At 38.6% G+C, this 15,040-nt stretch overlaps 1 protein-coding gene and 1 long non-coding RNA gene across 24 annotated transcripts in view; one reads left to right on the plus strand and one right to left on the minus strand.

Moving 5' to 3' along the window:
* Window positions 1–15,040, plus strand: part of cacna1ab (calcium channel, voltage-dependent, P/Q type, alpha 1A subunit, b) — a 138,958-nt gene that overhangs the window by 116,265 nt on the left and 7,653 nt on the right. For 10 of the 23 annotated variants that reach the window (XM_016661809.1, XM_016661807.1, XM_016661814.1 and 7 more), the window contains 6 exons: window positions 2,388–2,509; window positions 3,349–3,484; window positions 6,144–6,257; window positions 8,668–8,703; window positions 13,301–13,502; window positions 14,539–14,795. In XM_016661809.1, coding sequence (XP_016517295.1) covers window positions 2,388–2,509; window positions 3,349–3,484; window positions 6,144–6,257; window positions 8,668–8,703; window positions 13,301–13,502; window positions 14,539–14,795 — 867 coding nt within the window. The remainder of the gene's footprint in view (window positions 1–2,387; window positions 2,510–3,348; window positions 3,485–6,143; window positions 6,258–8,667; window positions 8,704–13,300; window positions 13,503–14,538; window positions 14,796–15,040) is intronic. The other 13 variants (XM_016661815.1, XM_016661820.1, XM_007574092.2 and 10 more) reach the window with 7 other exon arrangements.
* Window positions 6,264–11,731, minus strand: LOC107833208 (uncharacterized). The gene is made up of 3 exons (XR_001658921.1): window positions 11,717–11,731; window positions 11,468–11,471; window positions 6,264–7,425 (listed from the first exon to the last, which is right to left on the minus strand). It is a non-coding gene; the product is annotated as an uncharacterized LOC107833208 (long non-coding RNA).

Below are 15,040 nucleotides of genomic sequence, written 5' to 3' on the forward strand. Positions count from 1 at the left end.
CAAGGATGAATCCACCTTTAACAAACATCAGACTCGATAGGATGGTGTGTCGGTTTTAGTGAATGGCATTTTGATTTCTTTTTCTTATAAATTATTAAATTATTCATAAAAAATAATGCATTATATTTTGATTTTAGTCGTTTAGGATACTATTGTACAACCTTTTATAGTTTAAATGTATTTATTCATTTACTGAACAAGCGAATCCACCAAAACTTTATTTTAAACACAGACAATTAAAATCATAAATGGCACAGATTTAGTTCAAATAAAGAAAACATATAGAATGTTTTACTTAGGAGTTATTTCTTGTTTTGTTTAAACAAGAAATAATATATAAGATATCACTTGCAGCACAAGTGTTAGCTACTAAAACGAGTCCAACTTTCAAGCACAGGTAAGAACGATACACACAACTACCAGATGGCAAGAACCTGCAGTATGCAGCATTAAGAACTAAATATTAGATTTTTACTCACACACACACACCTAATGGAAATTTAGAGAGACCCATCAGTGAAAGTGCATAAGGAAATGTGTTTATTATTTAAACTGAAAGGCAATGTTTAACAGTGAAAGGTGGATTCTTTCTTAGCCATTTGTTTGTACCTCCACCCATTCTGTTGCACTGCAGGAAATCACCACCACCACCGTTTGACGTCAGATTTTTCATTTTTGTCTGCTTTTTGATGTCTCTTGCATTCTGTCTTGTAGTCTGTTATCTCTCTGCCTCACGTCTCTGTCCTTCTCATGGTCTCTATCGATCCATCTGGATGGTGATAAAACAATGTCTTATCAAGCTCTTCGTCTTTGGCCGGTCCAGGTTGACCTTCACCTTTAACTTGGACTGTCGAAGCCTGGTTTTATTACTTTGATCTTCTCTTTTTTCTTGGTTTACTTTGTGATTATTGGTGGAATGTTGAATGACAATTGCTGTCTCGCTAGCTGCGTTTCCAAACAAACCTGCGCATAATTTTGTCAGTGTTGTGCTAATGTTTAAAAAACACAGTTTCTCAACTGCGGTGTTTCCATTAATAAGAAGCACAACTTATGTGAATGAGTTTGTTTTCATAATGATATAAGAAAAAACATGCTGTGACGTCACCCTCCTCCCACTTCCTGTCTTCTTCTTCATGGTTTGCGCCAGGAGCAACATGTGGTTGTTGATCATGTGATTTGTGTACTGTAAAAAAAAAAAAAAAAAAGGTGTTTCCCTTGCAGTTTTTTGGAACACACTAATTTCGATGCAGCTGAAAAACCACCAGATCCTCACGCAAAAAAAACCTTCTAAGAAAAACAAATTTTTAACAAAATTGGCGTCTTTTCAACAAGCAAATTTAATTTTGTAATTCCAATTTTATGGCCAATGGAAACGCAGCTATAGAGTAACACAAATTCCCATGTTCGCAACACCTTGCACTAGATAAGTTGTTGATGTGAGATGTTTTTTTAATTAACTTCTAGACTTTAATTGGCTTCGGGTAATGCAAGACAAGTCTGTTAGCTTTTCTTGTTTCACTGATTTAGACAAAATCTGTTTTCCTGAACCTGCCTTGTTTCTGCTTCCTGATCAAAGATCCAAATAAGTGTATTTCTTTTTGGCATTTAGGCCAAAAAGAAGAAATTCGTGCTGTGGATTTCCCAATCGGGACTTTCTTGTCTTGGACACCAATCCGAGTCTTTTGCTAAGCTATGATCTACATAGGAGAGAGACCGAAAGACGGGCTCAAGCCATTTTAATAAAACCCCGTGTTATTTTGCCGATACCTGTGAACACATCAGGCCTTCCGCTAATTTATAGTAATTTCTCCACATTTTTGGCAGAGCAGCCAATTAACGACGGTGTAGCATAGAAAGTGTGTTACCCTACACTCTTTTGAACGGCTTGATGGATGTCTAGCCGTATAGAAGTACAGTATCAGATGTCAACCTTCCACCAAACTGCATGTTACTCAGAAACTTTGTATGATGAAAAATTGACAGGACGGTCAATTTAAAATTTCTGGGTACATTCTTTTCTTATCCATGTCATAGTTCTATATGGTAATGTGTTCTAAAACGTGTGAATTAAGAGCAATCTTAACTCAGACTCCTAAGGTAGAAGCTCCACAGTGACGCAGATCCTGAGATCAGCTCCCTACCTGAACACGACGCACTCCGTTCTTCCCAAAACAACAAACGGTTCAGGCTGGACAGAGGAGCTCGGATCAGCTGTCCAGTGGCCAGCTTTACCTTTCGATATCCACCACAGCCATGTGCTTGCCGATGGCGCCCCCATGTGGGTGCATGCTGCGAGTGCATCCTGTGTTTGTGTCCTTATGTGTTTTTTCCTCCCCTGTGAGTGTGCCTGATGCAAGCCTGCAGGCCATGTCATGTATCTCACACAGAACCGAACGCCATTAATGTTTCAGCGCATGGAGCCACCCTCTGAGGGAGGGGGCCCGGAGGGCCAGGCGGGGTCAGGCCAGAACGGTCTGCCCAGCGTTCAGCCGGACAACATCAACAGCATGTGAGTGGACCGGATGAGAAAATGCAGGGGAGCCTTTATGTGCTTCTAGGTGTTCTTGTTTTAACGTTTCAAAACAAGAACCTCCTCAGTTTTCTGCCTTGAAGCGGATTATGGTGCCGGATGATAAATCTAGATAATGTTTAAAACATCGCCATCTGCTGTAGATATTGACGAATTACATCGGTTTTAACTTTATTTAATCAAAACTTTCATTTTCTTTCACTTTCCTGCATCTTTTAGAACATTTCAGTGAGTTTGAAATGATCTGCTCTGATTAGCCCAGGTGGTACATACCTGGGTGAAACTTTCACTGAGATGTTTAAGATCCCCTCAAAGTTATCATGACATTTATTTTAAATCTGGGAGATTTTTTTTTAATCTTCCTAGAGTTGACTTTGAGAAGTGCCTATTACTAACAATTATGAGATTGGAATTTCTTTAGATTTGCTGATATTTAGAAACTTTTCTGTGCAAAAAGGAAAAAATGCAGCACCGTGAAAAAGTTTGATTTCTTGGTTTGTCAAAAAGAAAAAAGTCCACATTGTCATAATTTCAGCGTAGAATTTTGAGATTTATACAATTTGGAATAAGACTGTACCAACAAAATGTGGAAAAATGAATGCTGTGAATATTTTCTGGATGTGCTTAGCAGTTTGAAAATGCCTTCAAAAAAAAATCCCTAATTCATATCATATTTCACCTGTCAGTTAAATATTTCACATGACTATGTTCTAAAAGTCGACCATGTATCCAAGCTGAACCAAAAGCTGTGGCTGAATGTTTCGTGTGTGTGTGTGTGTGTGTGTGTGTGTGTGTGTGTGTGTGTGTCTGGACTGCAGACCCCCTGAAGGTGGTTTGACTGAAAGCCAATCATGGATGACGGCTAAAGCACAGAAAATGTTCCAAAAGACCGGGAACTGGAGCCCGGACCGGCCCTACCCCGACGACGTTCACGAGAACCGCCACAATCCCCAGGTACAACGAGTCCCAAACTAGTAACCCGTGGCAACACGCAGTAGGACGTGACTCTAAAGCAAAGCAAACGTTTTTCTCCAACCGTACGGTCTGTGCCTCGGAGCAGCGTTGGGTTGGTAATGACATATTTAAACATTACCAGTTGTTTTAATGGAAATCCTGCTCAGGGTTTCTGCTGTTGCAACACATATGACAGAATTTATAGAAATGAAACGGTGTTAAAGGTCTGAAAACACGTAGTGTGTCTTTTTTAAATACATCAGCCTAGCTAAAAGGTTGTTGGCAAACTTACTTCTCCATACGTCTGTCATCTTCTTTTTTGTCCTTCATGAAATTCCCAATCATATTCTGTGAGTCCAGTGGGGTTTTTTTCTTATTTTTTATTTCTACTTCCATCGACCTCGTGTCCTTCAGCCTCGTCTCTTCACGCTGCCTCTCGTTGAGATGCTGGTTTGGACTTCGTGGACGTTCGTTGTGATGTGCACCTTCACTCTCCGCGCTGCGCCTTGCTTTCACTTGTTTGTTGACGCTTCCACTCCTCAAAGATTTAGCTCTAGTTTGGAACATGTCATGTAATATGAGCAAAGATTGATTTTGATTCCACAATATGCCTTAAGAGACTTTTGTCTCCTACGGCATGATCCTACGTTTGACACTTGATGCCATTTTTGCTGTAATTTGAAACATTTGGTTGGCAGCTTTTTACATGAAAATGTCTTTGCTTCTAAAAATAATAATAGTTTATTCATTGTCAGTTGTTGAACTCCTGCGTCATAGTGGCATACATTAACCTACATCACATGCTTTATCATAAAAAGATTTTTTTTTTTTTACTGACAGTTTGTTGTGGCAGTATTCATCCCCTTGAACTTTCCTGCATTTTTGCCACCAAACACTCTATGTATTTTATTGGGATTTTATGTGTTAAACAGGACAAAGTAGTGCATAATTAACATAAAAATCTGAAAAGTGTGGCATTCATATGTTTTCGTTCAATGTCAGTATATTTACAGCGGTTGTGTAGAGGTGTAGAAAGGGAACCCTCTGAAAATGGAAAGAGTTTGAGACAAATCCAGACATCAAAACACGACTGTCCATCTAAACCAGGTCCAACATTTACTGTCCTAGGAGCCACAATTGGCCTCAGCCCAGCTAAATAGGGCTTGTTTAAATGTTACATGACCCTTAAAAAAGACAATTTATTATTTTTGATATACTTTAGGAAAGTAATGTTAATTTATGAAGAATGTTTTTAGGTTTTAAAATAATATTTTTAAAAAATGTAACTTTTGCGGAAAAGAGAATGGATATGTTTCCTTATGTGGGGATGTTGACATTTTACAAAAATAAAATGAAAAACAAAATAAAACGGCACAGATTCCAATTTAATGACAAAAATATTTATATATACGCAAAACAAAGTCACTAGTATTTTTATTATTATTATTAGTAAACAAAGCATGTGTCAGAAAACGGCTTTGTAAAGAGGCCATTAACTAGAGAAGTGGTTGCACAACTCTAGAGGAACTGCAGAGATCCACAGTTCAGGTTGGAAAACCTGTTGACATCTCTTAGTTGTGTTCTCTACAAATCTGGTCTGCTAAATATATATATTTATTTTTATTTATTATTTTTTTTCAAATGTATTTGTTTATTTCACATTTCTGTCTCGATTGAAGAAGACATCTCTATATGACCAGAACATGGTCCTCGTGGAGCGAGGTGGCTGGTTGACATTTTTGAACGGTTGCCACGGGAGATTAAAGGATTCCTCAAACATGCATGAAAGAATCAAAGCAACCCTCCAGGTGTGTTTTTAATGAAGGAATAACCTTATAACATGATGTAAAGCTAAAAAAAGTTGAATTTACATAATACTGCCCCTTTAAACTAGCATTTACAAAAATTATTCCTACCCTTCTAACTTTCTGAATTATAATTTTTCTACTCCAGCAGCAGTTTGACACTAACAATGTGGAAGGTAATCAATAGGAGACGTGTGTCTTCAGCACGCTGTTTCTCCAAGGTGGTGGCAGAATGGTGCTGTGGAAATGCTTTCTCTTTAGCAGGGAAAGAGGGTTTTGGAAGTGAACCTGTGTTAGAGGTTGAAGAAGATTTGAGTCTGGGCTTTGTTGTTTTCTTTCCACTTCAAATCTGCTTCTCTGTAATTTTAGCTTAAGCTAAGTTAGCTTCAGCTAACATGTTAGGTTAATGCTGGTATAGTGAGCACAAGCTGTGGATTATACCACATTATAAATGAGTAAAGACAAACTTTCCTTCAGCTTGGAGTCACTTTACTGAATTGACTATGAACCGCTGCGTGTTTATCAAATAAAATCCCCCAATAAAAATACGTTAAAGTTCGTCAGAAAAATGTGGGATTGTTTAAGGGAAATCAGCTATTCTGCAGCGCGCTGTGCCGTGTCATCCTTTAGTCTTTTTGGGTTTTGCACAGCAACAGGTTGCAACAGCTAATTTATGCAACTCCCCCGTTGCATAAATGGAGTCGGAATATTAACGTTTTCTGAAAATAAATCGATTCCCTATTGAGTTTGACTTCATTCCACCTCCCTTGGTTGGTCAGCGAGCCAGCACCGTGTCAGTGTCCAGTCGCTCAGCAGACGGCGGTCACGCCCCCCCCTCTCATTGTGTTTTGCAGACTGTAGAGATGAGGGAGATGGGGCGGGACGGGTACTCCGACACTGAGCCCTGTCACCCAGTGGATGGGCATGGGCGGACGCTCTCCATGCCCCGCCTCTCGGCAGACAACCAAGTGAGCACGTTCATCCCACCTCCTCCTCCACCTCCACATCTCTCCATCCTTACTTTCCATCCTCAGCTCCGGTTATTAGTTTGAAGTGAATCGTCAAAGTCTTTCTTCTCGCCCCGAGCGAGACGAGTCTGACGATAACCTCAGCACAAAAAGACATTAACAGTACTCTGTGATGAATTTGGTTGTTTTTATTATTACATTTAATGATTTTAATAGTCGTAAATATAATCCACACCAAAAATATTTAGCATTCTGATATTTTACAGAATGCCCGGTCGTACCTGTAAGTCATTATTATTGGACAGATTATGAAGTTTGCCCTTTTTTTGTAAATTGTTTTCGATCATGTAGACTCAACTTTTTTGAGAAAGACTTTTTCATTCATTTCCCGCTGCCTTGTTGACCTGCATGACCTTCATCACCTCCTGACTTCACTTTTTTTTTCTAAATGGATCTAAAGACGAGAAAGCCTAAATATGTATAGAGATACATATCTAGAAAAACAACATCCCGGTCAGAAGTTTGACTTCTTATTTGAAATAACTAAATAAGTTCATCCAAACTGATGACTTGTACATCTTATGTAAATTGTATAAGGTTTAGTGCTGGGTGATAAAGCTTAAAAATAAAATCTCACATTATCTCACATTTGATTTCCCATTTTAAACAATTTTTTTTCATACTTTTTTTTCCTTAATTAAATAATTACAAATGACCGAACATATTTTAAATATTGGTGAATTGGCCTGACTTTAAAGTCACAACAAACAGAAGCTGTAACAAACACTCTTCTAGCAAAAGATGGTGACTTTTCCTCTGAACTGTAAAAACCCAAGGAGTTCATCGGTGAAAAGAAAAAATGGAGATCTTCAGGCATAGAAAATTGAGTTAAAAGATAAAATTAATTGATCACCCAGCCCCATTTATATTCCTTCCCTCTTTGTATTTATTAGTTCATTCCCATTAAACCTTGGTGTGTCTGTCTTGTGTGAGCTGTAGCCAGAGGTCACGTTTTCCATGCTCATTCACTGTTGCTTAGTGTTTCTTGATCATCTAATCAGGAACAAATTTATGCAAAACTGCCAGATTTTGCTGCTCGATGCTGAAAAATACGTAGAATAAATGTAAAAGAAGCCTGTTAACGTCCAGCTGACTTTCCTTATCTGACCTTAACTACAATAAAAAATACCCAAGTTAATCAGAATCAAAATTAGCTTATGTTGTCGTACAGAAGCAAAACAAAATTTGTTTCGGTACAGCCGATCTGAAGAACGCAAAAGAACAGAAACAAACAAAAGACAGGTGCCAATCTGTATAATTTTTTTTTGTTTTCTTCACATATGTACATTTTTTTATTTTATATGTATATTTTGGAAAAGAGTTAGTGAGGAAAAAATATCACAAAATGTCTTTCAAATATTTCAAAACTTGCAAGTTATTCCTCCCTAAACGTGATGAGTAGTTACAGTGACAGCTGTCATCAGGTGTTATAACTTGCAACGAGTCTATAATATATTTTTTATGAATTATTTATTGTTTTGTGTGGTTGCATCGGTTTTGAAGCCTCTGGCTGCAGTCACACACACACATGTCCATGAAAAAGAACCACGGCCAACATCCCACTACATGAAGCCATGTTGCTCTCACTCTGGTATGTTCATTACTGAATTATATATATATATATATCAACTTCAACACAACATGTGACACAGGGGACATGGGAGAAAATGTTAGAAAATATCTTTAGTGTTATTAGACAGAAACATCTGCAGTTTGTTTCCAAGTAGAGTTTAGTCCATCTGTCTGCAGAACATATTTAACGTAAAACTGATACTCAGATTTCAAGGCAGGACCTTCTGAAAGTGAATGACAAGCTTTTTGAGTGAGTGTGTGTGTGCGTGTAGGTGTGTGTGTAACCTCTGTGACTTCCTGTCGTCTAACACTGCTCTGCCTTCCAGAGAGCTCGTGGTGTTTTGGTAAGTGTGTTAATGAGTGTGAGCGGGTGGACGCTGGCAGCTGCCGTCTCCTGGACGACACACACTCCTCTGTCCACCGTCTGCACTCTGGTCTCTGTGTACTAACTGGGTTCTCTTTCTCTTTTTTCTGTTTCCTGATCTGTCTCTTCCCCCAAACCTGAACTGTGTTCTTTTTATTCATTTTCTGTTATTTTTTTTTGCCACATAATCAAATCTATCCATTATCTCCCATCTCTCCCTCTCCTCTGACTGTCTGTCTTCTCTAACTTTGTTAATTCTTTCTGTCTTTGTCTCCTCTGTTTCTTCTTTCGGCCCTGGTGACTGTGCCACGTTTGGACCTGTGCTTTGTGTTGTGTGTGTGTGTGTGTGTGTGTGTGTGCGCGTGCTGCACTGCTCCGCTCTACGTATCATCTGTGTGTTTGCCTGCTCTGCAGCGGAGGAGACACAGGCCCCGTGGAAATAACCTCAGTGTATGTACCTCTCTCTCCGTCTCTGTCTGATTCCAGTCCTCCCCTCTGCTTTCCTCCGTCTCTTTGTCTTTGGTTCACTTTTAAATTGTAATTTGAAGGCTCATCATCTCCCTCCAGGCGGGTTGCTTCAACCAAAGTTCACTTGGTGTCAGTTTGCCTGTCTCTCACTGTTACGGCAATTTTTCTTTGTAGTCACTAAAGATTATTACATTACAACATGTACAGTAGAATAATAACCTCAATGGTTGCTTAGAAATAAAAATATTCCACTCCTACTGGCAGCCAACATGTCTGTTGTCGTTTATGAAGTTACACACGTCTAAAAACTTTACAGCAATAATTTCATATTATTTCGCCTGTAATGAGTGAAAAAACTGGTTCATTTTTCAAAGCTAAATTTTAACCATTAATTCGTAAATATCAGTTTTAAACTATGTATATAATTAGCTGGCTAATTATTTACCCTCAAACTAAATTTTAGCTCCAAACAAAATGTTTACTTAGCAAGCAAAATATTTAGTTTAGAAACTAAATTCAGTTTCAAAACTAAATATTTAGCTTATGAAACAAAATAATTAAATATTCAGTTCATAAGCTAAATATGTATCCTCAAATTGGATATTCACCTCCTAGATAAAAATTTTGCTTGTCAAGTATTTTATAAACCAATTGTTTAGTTTGGAGCTAAATATTTAGTTTCCTAACTTGATATTTAGCTCAGATCTAAATATTTAGCCAACAAGCTAAATATTTAGCTCCAAACTAAATACTTAGTTTGGAGCTAACTAAGTACTTAATACTTTAACTTAATACTTTAAAAACGTAATATTTAGTTTGAAGCTAAATGTTTAGCTTACCAAATTAAGACTTAGTTTGGAACCATGACATTTATAAATGGATGAATAACATTTTGAAAATATGATTTAGAAAAATGAACACCTATTTTTTTTTTTGTATTGAAAATTAACAGTAAAAATTATTGTTGGCAATTTTTGATGTGTGTAACTTTACAACGGCACTCTCTACCAACAAGCCTTATGGTGTTGCTGTTGCAAATTTTATTTATTTTTTTGAATAATAGATTAAAAAATGTTGATGTTTTTTTTTTTTACAATCACTGTAAAAAAAGTCAACATTTATTGTCTTGACCCTAAATGTCAAGACGATAGAAGATGTAATCCTGTAGGTTTGATTATCTTCATAACTTTGAAAACGGTAACAAGACCAAAACCACTACAGCTAAAAACATTAATTTTGTAAAAAGTTATTTTCTCTTTAAGTGAAACCTTCAATGAAAACACTGGAGATTTTGGCTTCCTGTGGATTTATTTTAAGGTTTCTCTTTTTAAGTTAGTTTTCTAAGGTATTAGCTTGAAATATGAACACATTTTTCAAGCCTCATTAAGTTTATTCACTTTTAAAATCAGTTCTTACTTCTAGTTGTTCGCTGGATTAACTCATGAATTCATTTCTATAAAACATTGTATCTTCTTAAACAGAGAAAATCTGAGCCTCCAAAACCCCAAAAAGTTGATAGTGGAGGAAGACTTTGGTGCTCTGCATTATTAATGATACATAATCTAAATATGTTGTCATGTTACTGATAAATATAAACTATTAATACTTCTTGGAAGGCATCTAAAGTGGACTGTTCGACTTGAAAGCTGTCTGCTCTACAAGCACAGAACACAACTTCAAATTTGTTTTACTTAAAAAAGACTGTGAAACATTTATGGATATTTTACAGAATTAGTTTGTATGACTTATGAACTAATGTCAAATGAAAATGTCATAAAAGTCAAGTTAGCTTGATTTTTTTTTTTGGCTGTTTTCTAAAGGCAGCATCTTGGTGTTCTTGATATGAAGCTCACCCACCTGGACTCCAACTTTCTTTAATCAAACTGGGACTTTTTTAGTTACACTATTCTGATCTAGTTTGGTTTCATTTTTCCCCCTTCCTCTTTTCTCGAGTCTCCTCTCTTTCTGTTTGCCCTACTTTCTCTCGTTCCCATATTTGCTTGTGTTACGCTCACAGCCATTGTTTGCTAACTTCTGACTTTTGCTTGGAGTTTTTGCTTGTACACAGCATCTGACTGTATGTCCTCCGTACGTGTGTGTGTGTGTGTGTGCGTGTGTGCGTGTGTGTGCGCTCGTGTGCGTGTTGGGTCTAACGGGGGTATGCATACAGCAGTGTGTGTTCAATTACGTTGCATCTCTGCTGATTGGTTCAACTGAAGCATGGACTATGTTGGCGGTGTGCTGGCATGTCGTCAGTCATGCATGAGTTTCACAGCAGATGGGCGCAGTAGGAGACCAACGGGGAGAAGCTTGTTGGCCGAGACTTTGTGGTCATACTGAATCTGTAGAGCCGATGAAAGGGGATGATGCATGATTTTTATGTCATTTAACCGTTATCTGCCGAGGTTAGACCAACTGAGATCAAAGATCTCTGTTACAAAGGAGACCTGGTTTTAGAAATGAACGCATACCAATGACTGAGGAAGATGTCCAGTCAATTTTAGAGTAGAACAGTGAGAGGACCGCGGATGGCAATAAATCTCAACGCCCCACTGTGTGCACCGTCTTCCATGGAGTGAAGCGTTCATAAAAACTGCATCGGTACATCCCCGCTAATTTCTGTTTCACACAAACAGAACATGCCTGTTCCTTTGCATGTTGTCTGTCTACAAAACCAGTCTACTGTAACTTTGCTGTGAAAAAGTTTGTAAAAGCTTAAAACTGCTGAATGATCACAACTCTGCACTTTCCTGCTCATGCTTGGCGTAAACCTCAACACAAGCATTTTGAGACCTTTTGCTCAAAGTGTATGACAATAGAGAAATGGTGTTTTGTATTTCTTGTCACCATGGTGCCCGGATCTGAGAGCATCACACTTGAAAGGCCAAGAGGCTTTGCAGCGTAATGATTAGTTGAGGCTGTAAACTTAAGATGTCATCTAAAAAGAAGACCTTTAAGTAACATTTAAATAATAATTTTAACTTCAGCCTTGTACTGATTTATTGGCAAACTATACTCATTACAGTACAGTAAAGTTTTCTCAATAAAGTCAAATAAAGAAAAGGTTCAAATGTTTTTTTTATTCATCTAAAAAAAAAACATCGCAAAAATGTTTTTTTTTATGCAAAAAGTAAAAATGCGGTGTTGTTCATTTAGTGTAAATACGTTTTCAGACACTTTGAACTCGTGTAAATCAGTTCCAGTGGATTGGCGTGGATGTTTTTTCCACCCATTCAAGTTCCACTAAAAAGAACCCTTAATGCTTCAGCGTCATTTCGGACAATGTCATGTTCCCAACTTTGTCAGAACCGTTTGAATATGTCCCACTTCTTCTCTGAAATGACACAAAACAAGATCCATGAAGGTATAGATGGATGACCTTCTTGTCCAACATCAGTGTTTGACCTCACAAATGCTTGTCTGGAGAAATCGTGAAAAATACCATAAAGACACTCTGAAACATTGAAATCTCTTGCCCAGAACATGACGACTGAGACAGATGGAGCAGGATTTTAACCGGCAACCCACCAAGTTGTGCATGAAGACAAAAAAAGAGAATAACTAAAAACTCAAACACATTGACGCATAATCTAGTGTCAATGTAACTTTCTATCTTAAAGTGTAACTATACGTCCCTGTGAAATCATAACCCCGGCCACAAACCATTTTTAGAAAAATTCTGCCAAAGTGGGCGGAGCCAAGAGGCTGAAGTGGGCGTGGTCGAGTGTGGAGCTGTCAACCAAACTGTAGCATCCAAACCGATAGGAAAATTGAAATACTGTAGGAATAAACATGATTACATAAACACGTTTACACAAATATGGCCCAATTTCCAAAGTAACAATAGATAGCACCCTTATGACTCTTAAAGCAACAATAAAAAGCAATGCTCACACTTGTTTTTCATTAAGAGTGAAATGTGTTGAATAAATTTCATTGTCAAAGAAAGTTGTAGTAATTGAAAGAGTTTAATTTTCCTTTGAAGATGCCACTTTTTCTAAGAGAACGTCTACCTGATGAGAATGGCTTTCTTTGTTTGCTGGCCGAGTTTGACGTGGCTGCCATGAGGTGCAATGATCCTCTGCGATGTGCATGTGAGGCATGGGGGGGTTTTCTCATCCTCTTGCTTGTTCTCTGCCTCTTTCTGTCCTGCCTGTCAGTGAATATCTCTGTTCGCTTCATTCCTTCATGCTTTGTGGAGATGTGGGTTGATTTCCCTCACACATTTTGCTTTCTGTGCGGATTCCAGGCATGAGTAATGAGCAAGTGTTGCGGTAAAAGAGTTGGTGGAGATTTATCACTTGAAACGTCTCATTAGGTAAAAGCTGAGGAGTGTAGAAAATAAATCCGGCTCTAGGTAACAAACGCACACCGAAACTACAGCTGCCATAGAGCTATAATATAAATAGACGTTTAACATATTCGTCTCTGTGGAAAGCCAAATAAACAATTCCCTACTTTCACAATTGAGAATAAACTCCAGCTTTCAGAAGGTAATAACTAGCTTACGTCTCTCCTCTCCTTTGTGTTTCTCTCACTCCCGTCGTTGTCAAAAATCTCCCACCCTCATCTTCTTCAGACCATCACCGACAACAGCCCGATGCGTCGCTCTACCTCCAGTCTGGTCCACGGGCGTTCGGGTCGTGGCGTGAGGCTGGACGACTACTCTCTGGAGAGGGTGGTGTCTGAGGAGGGGAGGCACGGCGGCGGGCGCAGGCACAGGGACCGAAGTCATCGCACTTCGCAGCGATCGCTGACCAGATACACGGACGCCGACACAGGTGACTCGGTTGACCGCTCCTTTTTTAATTTAAGGATTAGCGACGTCAGATAAGTCATGATGTGTCTGTTTGTTTTCAGTTGTAGAAAGTGGAACATTAATCGTTTTGCAACTCCTTTTGAGGTGGAAATGACAAGGCAGCAGAACTCTGAACATGTTGAATATCAAGTGTTATCACGAAGTTGTAAATGTGAAGCTGCAGGATTTCCTGTGATAATTAATTTCAGTTACAAAATTCCTACAGGAGCACCGAAACGCTTCAAACATTGCCACATTTTGTCGCAACACAATCGCCAACTTCCATGGATTTTATGGGGACCGACATGAATTAGTGCTATAAGAGAAATTACACGACTTACATTTGTTACATTGGGAGATTGGGAATCGGACGAAACTTTCAAGAGAAACGGATCTTATTTAACTCCACAAATGTCTGAGAATCAGACTAAATATAGCATCATGGTTGCTTTATTTAGCATTTAGCATATTTTTAGTGACTTTGTTGCAATATTTAGCAACAAAATAATTTGTATCAGTCAAACTCAGAACCAAGCAGGTCAGACTTTTCAAAAATTGTGATGGTCCAGAACGCTGCATTCACAGTGGACCTCTGACACAGCTATGTGGTTTGCCTTTATATTCAGAGTTTCTTTACTCAGACACCAAAAACATAGAAGACCAAGAAACACAGCAAGAAAAAGGTTGTAGACAGTATTTGAACAAAGGCCACATCAGTATTTAAATGAGGTAATTAGATCCTGCAAATTAATCTACATGGCTGAAATGATTCAAGTTTTTTTTTTTTATAATTGTGAGCTGGTGAATAATAGGCTTGGTGGAAATCCTGGGAGATTATAAAAGCTGGAATATTTCTCTTTGAATCCACTTCCTACTTCTTGTGGATTCCTGGATGCTATTTTTATTTGCTCGTGTTTTAAAGTCTACCTTCTTCCTTCTGTAAGAGCATCAAGAGTCTTTCTTATATGCCTGGTGCCTGAACTAAAAGCTTTTGTAACCTTCATGTCTGACTTTGACAGGTATCCTATCTATTTCATGTCTAGGTCTGGGTACAGACCTCAGCACCACCACACAGTCAGGTGACCTGCCTCCCAAGGAGCGTGAGCGGGACCGCGGCCGCACCAAGGACCGGCGTCATCACCACCACCATCACCGCCATCACAGCTCAATGGACAAGGAGCGCTATGATCGCCACGACTACCCACATAGACACCCCCAGGACCGCCACTGGTCCCGGTCCCCCAGCGAAGGGCCAGATGGGAGAGGTCACAGACAGGTGAGCGCTAAAGTCACCGAGATTTCACAGCAGTTTACCAAAAACAGTCACAAATAGTTTGTCTACTAAATTCCCATGCATGTGAAATATGTTTTTTTTTTTACCTAACAGAGTTCAATTTAATACACAGTATGTTTTCTGTTATCCTCATTGTTTGTTAGCTATTCCATTTTTCTCACTGGGTAAACATGTAGACTCAAAATTGGCACGTTTGTTACTTTTCCTGGTTGTTTGCTTTCACAAAC

Source organism: Poecilia formosa, unplaced genomic scaffold, assembly GCF_000485575.1.
Source record: "Poecilia formosa unplaced genomic scaffold, Poecilia_formosa-5.1.2 Scaffold344, whole genome shotgun sequence".
Taxonomy (NCBI): Eukaryota; Metazoa; Chordata; class Actinopteri; order Cyprinodontiformes; family Poeciliidae; genus Poecilia; species Poecilia formosa.